Source organism: Oncorhynchus masou, chromosome 1 (assembly GCF_036934945.1).
Source record: "Oncorhynchus masou masou isolate Uvic2021 chromosome 1, UVic_Omas_1.1, whole genome shotgun sequence".
Taxonomy (NCBI): Eukaryota; Metazoa; Chordata; class Actinopteri; order Salmoniformes; family Salmonidae; genus Oncorhynchus; species Oncorhynchus masou.
In genome coordinates this window covers 23494236-23502669 of record NC_088212.1, presented here as the reverse complement: position 1 = coordinate 23502669, position 8434 = coordinate 23494236, and the positions used below count along the sequence as shown (strand labels likewise).

Sequence of the window (8434 nt, the reverse complement as noted above, 5' to 3'; positions counted from 1 at the left end):
TCTCAATGTTTCCTAACAGTGACTCCTGTACAACAACATAAATATTGTGCTGGAAAAAAATGAATTTCCAAAATTAAGCAGTTTTTTTTTCTTTTCCACAGTTTCATTCTGTAAACATTGAAAAATGCAAATCAAGTCTCTTCAGTTCTCAACAAAACAACCACAACAAAATAACAATAACTGTTCCTTCTGCAAGGCTTGGCAGCCTCACTACGCAAATATTCTCAAATTGGCTCAGAGTAAAAGTACAAGTATTTTTCCTTTACCTTAATTTTACTAGTCCATTAAATGTCTCTGTCAAAGGTCTGTGTTTTAGTTCCAAGCGGACAGAGTCGGGGGGGGGGGGGGTGAGGTTGGGGAGGGTGTTTAAAGGCTCAGGGCATCAGATGAAGCTGAAGGGGTCCGTCTGTAAGGGGGCATCAGAACAGACTGGTCAGGGTGGTCTGCAACGGGCTCCTGCACTCGTGAACATCCATGCTGCCAGAGACAGAGGTTAACACGGAGGTGACGGTGGGCATGGTGGGGTTGGTCAGGTCTGTCAGGGTGGTGGGGGTGCTGGAAGGACTCATGGAGGCATTGGAGATATCGGAGGCAGGTCCGGAGGGTGTGCCCCCCTGCAGGGTGGAGCCGTCTGAGGTCTTGTCCACGCCCGTGTTTTCCTGTCTCAGCAGGTTCCGCCGGAACTTGGCCCGAGCATTCTGGAACCAGACCTGTGTACCCCAACAAGGCAACATCACAGCGAATATTAGTGATGGAACCGTGGGGAAAGACAGTTTCAACTGGAATAACAGGCATGAAAAACAGAATGCAAAATGACTGCTTTGTTTCCTGGGAGCTTCAATAAAAGCAAAGCGATTTTTACAGAATTTTTGTTCAGAAAACTTTTTGTCACATTTTTTTCTTCAGTCTCCTAGATAAATTGCTGTGGTCTTTGTGGAAATCAAGCACTCTATGTTGTGATCCCCACTTCCCATAATAAACCATTCTTATCTGGAAATTGAAATAGAAAATGCTCCCTTGTTACTCGTTTGATTTCAAAATCCCATTATTCAATCATATTAGCTACCATCATAATACACTAGAACATTTAGACTTTTTGTTTTGTGTGTAGTTTTTCTTATTTTGTTGAATATCAGGAACAATATGGTGTAGGTGTGTGTCTAACCTGTAGTACACGCTTGGTGAGGCCAGTCTTCTGGGCCAGCTGCTTTAGGTCCTTGGCGTCTGGGTTGTGGTTGATGGCAAAGTAGGACTTCATGGTCCTCAGCTGGTGGTGTTTGAAGGAGGTCCGCATGCGCTTGGTCTTCTGACTGGAGCTGTAGGAGTCCCTGTCCATAGAGTCTCCGTCATTCTCATTACAGCTGAGTGCTGGAGGACACCACACACACACACACACACACACACACACACATAAGATGTTGTTTAGACCACATGAATATGGTGTATCATTCAAGGACAATTGAAGTTAAACATGATCATGTCATGTATTTTGCTGCATGATATATTTTGAATTGATTAATTAAAATCAGCAAAATGCTGGCTTGTATGCACCCCAGCTGGCTTTTAATGCAACGCTTTAAAATTGGTTTAGTAATGAAATGTTTGGTAGAGAGCGTGGCAATGAATACACACATCAAGGTAGAGGAATAAACACACGAAAAGCATAGGTAAAATTAAACAGTGATTGTAAATTCAACCACAGCCTGACTATTAAACAGTGTCTCATTAGGCTCTAACACACCCCACAGTACCATAATCAAAATAGGATTTTATATTTATGTTATATTTATAACGTATTTAATTTATTTGTGATATTTAACAAATTGCATGTTTTTAGGCTCATACCCAAAAAGTGTTGTTGAATTCACATACATTAATCAGCATATTCCAAAACAAGTGATGCGAAATGATTGTTCCCTTTGTCAAGCACTCACACTATATGGTGTCATAGGTTACTGGTTATGTAAGACCTTGACAAATTAAAATATGTCTATTACTTTCTGGCTAGGGTTGTCAGGATTGTCTTTACATTTAGAGGTCTTCCATTGATAAATATGCATTGGCAGTTTGCAAAATAGAAATGCCAGTCTTCCTTGAAAACAGATGAAGTGCGCTGAAGTAATAAGCACGCAATAAGATGTTTTTTTTTTACAAATACAATAATAGTCTTAACTTTAATAGTATAATTATTATTATTATTATTATTATTATTTGGTGTGGTTGTTGCCTTATTAATTGTAATTATGCTATAGCCTGCCCTTGATAATCGAATCGTGACTGCAAAAACATGACATATTTCCCTGACAGTATTTTCTTGGCAAATGCTTAAGTGTTGCTATCTTTCCTAACAGTTGAAACATATTCAATGCTGCATACGATAAATATTCGTCATTCACATTCCTCAGAATAACACCTAAGAGTTCAGACAACTAACCACAAACACCAGATATACAGAAACAATATTTATCTTTCGCAATTTTTCAAAAGCCATTGATAGGCTGATGTGAACTTTTCTAACAACATAGGGAATTACTTTTTGGTTTATTTCTGCAGGACCACAACACATTCAGAACCGTATGAGATCTTTATTCAAACCAAACGTCGATTTCGTCCTTAAAAGGTTGTTAGGTGACTTCAGATGTTAACTTTAGTCAATACTTGAATGCGTTGTTTATTCATACAGTAGGTTGATATTGTATGTCAGTCAGTGGCCCAATGGGTAGACAGTAGAGGGCAGTAGCGACCCGGAGCACGCCCCATCCCCTTTTCTATTTTTTGTATTTTTATTTTACTTTTATTTAACTAGGCAAGGCAGTTAAGAACAAATTCTTATTTTCAATGACGGGCTATGAACAGAGGGCAATTGCCTTGTTCGGGCAGTTAACCCTTTCCACGTAGGTGTTGTGGGGAATGCACTTTGGTTTACTGGATGAAAGTGTTGTTGCTCAAACAGATGACGAACCATGTGGACAATCTTGATATGACCAAGTGATGCGTAGGCCTAAAGAGAAAATACGTTTTAGGCTATATAGCCTATTTGAATAGACTAAAGTTAAATATCAGGTCCTTTCACTACCTTTATAAATCCCTAATTCTACTGTTGACTTTTTTTTTAATGAAAGTTGGTGTTGCACATGAAAACAGTTTAACACAATAACTGACGGTGATGTTTAATTCTCAAGACCCAAACTTCGATCCGACATTTAGGCGTACCCTATTGAATGACCTTCTTGGTGATCACAATCACTACTGGATAACTCGTCAAGTCTCATTGATATCTTGTAGTGCACACACATTCTGGCCCCGTCCCAGAACAACCGGCACCCGAGTGCGCAAACTCGAGCAGGGGAGCTTGAGATGTCTATAGGGCCTGACAAGTGGAAAAGGGCTAAGGTGAAAGCCGGAACTTCAAATACATTTTTTAAAGAGGACAGGAGAAGAAAATTATAGATTCAACTTTCTCCTGCAACACACAGTTGAATTGTAGTGGGAGGGATTTTGGATACATAACCTGAATCAATTTAGAAAACAACCTCCTTATAATATCCTGGAAGAAACTATATCAAACTGTTTTGAATATTAGGTCTAAATGAACACGGTCTTTAGTTTCTCCAGAACACAAATAAGCTAATGCAAGACTACACTCTATATAGTAGGCTATATAGGCTTTTATGATATAAAAAAGAGGAATGTCCATGGAGGTAACAAACAACTTTGTATGGTAAAATCAAAGAAGAGGCAACGTTACATTTTGCTACGTGCTAAGCTTAAATAAATGAACTGAAATAAGTTGTTGAAATATTCGTTTAAAAATATTGGTTGCAAAGGCAATATAGGCTATCATAACTTTCATATTGTTCGTGAGATTAAATGATGGAACCAGGAGGGCGACATTTTTTTAATTGCATAATGCAGGCAACCTCTATAGGTCTATAAAATGGTATTACAGTGAATATAACTAACAGATTATTGAGATCAAGTAGGCTAGGCTACTCTGTTTCAATTATCATCGCATGAAGACTCACAGTCCCACCCCTTCATTGCACTCGATTGTTGTCCTGCGTTGTCAAAAGCGGGCCTTGGCAATAATTATAAATTGCACAGCGTAGTCATTTTGTCTTACGCAATGGACACTTTGTGAGGAGAGTGCTCATTGAGTCAATGTAGAGTTATATTCTGAAAAGGCTTATTTAAAATTGACATTTTATTACTGTAGTCTTACCGGCATTGTAGGCTGCTAAATCTGCTCCTGGCCCGGGACTTTTCCTTTTCCTGGGCCGCCCTTTATGCACACTCCCCACGCCGTTGAAATAGGATAGTCCCAATGCGTTGGCAGGTCCCAGTCCTTTGTGAGAGGCTACATCCGCATGATTGAAATGTGTCTGATATTCCCCCTGTATGAGATTTTCAAAGTGCAGCCGACAGTAGACCAGACTGTCTTTCATGCCAAAGTGGTCCCCAGTCGTTAGCATCTTGTTGCAGGATGTGCAGGTGAAACAGTTCAAGTGGTACACCAAGTCCCTGGCCCGCATCACCATCTCTGAGGCCGAGATCCCGAGGTGGCACCGGGCACATCTCTGGACCGAAAACCTTCTGCGGAGAGGACAGAACCTGCATGGTCAGTGCACGGATACATTTTGATCAGATGTCAATTATCCATGTCAATGAGTAGCACATACAGTGGCAGTCACAGTATGTGTGCACCAAGGCCTGCTCTGAAAAAGAACAATGTAGCCCCTTAGACACTCTCACACTGGCCATTTGTAATGCATTTTGTGCAAGGGCACTTCAACGTTTTGTCAAAGCTCAGTCTGGCCTCGCTGTAGGCCACATGAAAGCCTATTATATGTGGTTGTAATAACAACATTTATAATTCGTGATGTGTGCAGGGGGAGACTCGTTTCGGGGACATCTGACTATAAATGTGCTTATTCTTCATAACCCAGCACCTTTACTATTGAGAAATGTTTTAGCTCAGGTGTGCAGCACCATTTGGGGGATTGATGGAGTTACCTGTAATAATCTTCCTTGCAGTAGATACTTCCGTCTTTGCTGAAGCAGGTGAGCTCGGACTCGAGGTTGAGTTTACACTCGCAGCACTTGAGACAGCGCATGTGCCACTGTTTGTCCACTGCCAGCAGGTAGTATCGGTCAGCGATCTTCCCGCCGCAGCCCGCGCACAAAGACACCCTGTCGCTGTTCATGCACGACATGTTCTAAAAGACAACCAAACGAACACAAACATGAAACACAGATAAACAACGCCATCAAACACCCATATCGAAATAATGTTTAATTTCCGCCCCAAGATATGCTGCCTTTAGGATAGGCTTATTTTAGCCTATCAGACATTATTTTGTTGTATGAACTGTTATTGTATTTGACTGAAAATACTACACCGAACAATACAGGCTTATGTTGTCTATAAATTAACATAATTTTGAAGTTTACACCAATTAAAATATGTCAGTTTATAGACATACAGCTAAATGTATCCTATAGGCCTTACCATATTCTGTAATAAACATTTTGGGCATTTAAAGCGAATCATCCAATAACAACAAAAAACAACAAAGCACATGCTATTTACCTTTCGAAATAAAACGGCTTCACTCGCACTAAGATTTTGGATTACATAAATCATAATGGGATCAAAACACCCTTACAAACCAACACACACAGTTTATTTTGTTAAAACTTTCACTTCTTCCAATGTATTTTGGCTTAAATCTTTGTTTTGACTACAACTGCCTAACAAGAACAATGCGATATAATAATAATAACACGTAAATTATAGCATATAGTCGAAGAGATCAAAGATAAAAACACTTCCACCCACCCATAGTCTAAAAAGTGAAAGCCAGTGTTATAATTAATTTATCATTTAACTCAAGTGACATTTTATCAACCATTCTAGTCTAAAGCTATTTCCTAAAAGTCTATATGAATTGTACCCTTATATTTTAGGGTATTTTCCTTATTTTTGCCCAAAAATTGATGAATGTGCAATGTTTTTTGTACAAATTCAAAAGTATAAAATTATGAAATATCCATTTCATTGTGATATTGTTTAAATTGACAACATATCTAAGCAACGCATGCTTAAAAACACTTGATTGTGCATAATAAAAACACCCGTGATATTTGCTATTAACAGATTAGCATGTGAATATTAATTCATTAGCCTATTAGTAGACTACATTATTAGGTTACTCAAAAATGCTATGTGACAGTGATTCAAAATAATTCCATAAGAATAAATAGGCTACATTGTTAAAGATTTTAAAAAATCAATAATAAGAAACTCAAAAAGCAAGTTCTTTCTTAGTCCAACAAGTTTTAATAGCCTATCCCACGTCAAATGGTTTTAATAGCCTATCCCACGTCAAATGGTTTTAATATCCCAAGTATGATGTTATAGTTCACTGCTCTTACTGCATTTTTGCATTAACTTTTTGCTGATCATTATGATATTTGTACACAACTGCTCTCAACTAGCGATTGGAATCGCCCTAAGCGTGGTTGCTTAGTTGCCTACCGTTTCAGATTCTCCCATATCTATGGCCGAACTGATAGCTGCGGATTCGCTCTTTCTTCTCCGGTCCATTTCTTCCACAACAACGTGCATTTCGCCTCCAGGGAGGCCGTGGAAAAGCATAGTTGCCGGAGAGGGGATGATGTTAAACGTGTTTTCCTCAAATCTGAAACCCAAGATTTCCATAAAACGCAAATCTATAGCCCGTGCATTGGCAGTCAGCTTCTTTCCCTTCTTGGTGTGACAAGGAAGAATTCCAGATCAGAAAAAAATATGATACAAAAATGGACACGTGTTCTCCACGCTACGCATCATCTGCCAATGGCAATCATCATCTGAATCTCTGCATCTCTCTCTCATGACATATAATTCATTCATTAAAGTGACGGAATCCTTCGTTTTACCAATGCTAATTAATTATATGCAGCATACAAATATATTATTATATTATCATGCGAGAAGAAATGCCACTTGCAAAATAATTCCTAAGGAATGAAAAACGTACCAACTATCGAAGCCCTGCATGGGTCTGCTACTGGTCCCTTCTATTTCTTCAGAGGTATTTGGATTCAAACATTTTGCAGGGCATTAGCAAACGAATGAATTAGTCCTTTGCCGACCAAATACTAACTCGATCAATGAGCACTGCCACTAGTTCTATTGGAAATCATCAACTGTACCAAAATGATTTCCACACGAATCGAAGGAAGAGAAAAAATTAAGAACACAGCGTCTCTGAGATTGTAGGAGCGTGAATGTCCATGTAGCTGCCTCCTTGTCAATTTGTCATTGAACTCAAATGCAGTGTCCAAGTTGTCGTTAGAGCGGTATTGATTATATCGAAATCTATACACACATATATCCTATGCTTTTCAAGGACTTCTAAAGATATAACTAGTTGGCAAAAAAATATGTTTGCATTTAGATCCTGTTGGAGGTCTGAGAGAAGCTGTTTTCCTTTGGCAGTTGTTTCGTTTAGAAAGCTGCATGTGAGTAATCGAGGAGGAGAAATGTACTATACATTCTGTAAGAACGCAAGACTCGAGCAGGCAGCCCTTTCACTGTTCCACTGTCTCTGGCCTTGCGATACACTCCGCGCCTTTTCTACAGGGACCCATACGTCACGTCCCACGATTTATGTTCATTGGTTGTTCAACATTGTCGAATTCTTATTTTACTGCTTCCGAAGAAGTATGCAGACTAGTAGCCTATTCTTTCTTTGGTTGCCCATGACATACTGTTTAGCCGCATCCTTTCTGTGTTGCATTTAACCAGATATTTGAATACCTTTAGTGCTTATCTAGGCTAAAACAACATGACAAAAGAAGAAGAAAAAGAAGAAGAACACATTGATGGTGATCTGTTGGACCATTGTCACTGACGTTTCATGTATCTTTCGTTTTTTCTTTCTCTCTCTCTGTCTCTTTCTTACTCTCTCTATATCTCTGTCTGTATTTCTCTCTCTCTATCTATCCCTCTCTCGCTTTCTTCGATATATCTGTCAATACAGGCCTTACCGTAATTGTCTTTTTTTTCCAGGCACATGGATCCATGTTCGACAAAAAGACTTGACTTTCCTAGTTAAATAAATGTTTAAATCCAAATAAAATAAAATAAACCGTTTTTATTTAACATACATTTTAACAAATCACAGCCCTATACTATCTACTGTATCACCCTTTATTGAACCATCTGTTTCCTATAGAGCATGTCAGTCAACCTGGCGTCAGAGACACCATGACTTTATTCTATCAAAGGGACTCAATGCTGCGTCATGTAACCGGGACGCAGACACAAACAGACACCTGGTTACACAATATGCTGACAATTAGTCATTAATACCTATTCAGTCACTCCCTTTTCTACTCCTCGTTGAAATGGGAAGCAGAAACATGCAGG

General features: G+C 39.1%; 1 protein-coding gene across 1 annotated transcript; it reads right to left on the bottom strand.

Moving 5' to 3' along the window:
• Window positions 1–365: 365 nt before the first annotated feature.
• Window positions 366–6788, bottom strand: LOC135548843 (LIM/homeobox protein Lhx2-like). Its single transcript, XM_064978879.1, has 5 exons — window positions 6539–6788; window positions 5014–5216; window positions 4223–4593; window positions 1166–1368; window positions 366–710 (listed from the first exon to the last, which is right to left on the bottom strand). The coding sequence occupies exons 1-5, from the start codon at window positions 6719–6721 to the stop codon at window positions 420–422; spliced, it is 1251 nt and encodes a 416-aa protein (XP_064834951.1). The 5' UTR covers window positions 6722–6788; the 3' UTR covers window positions 366–419.
• Between the last annotated feature and the right edge of the window lie 1646 nt (window positions 6789–8434).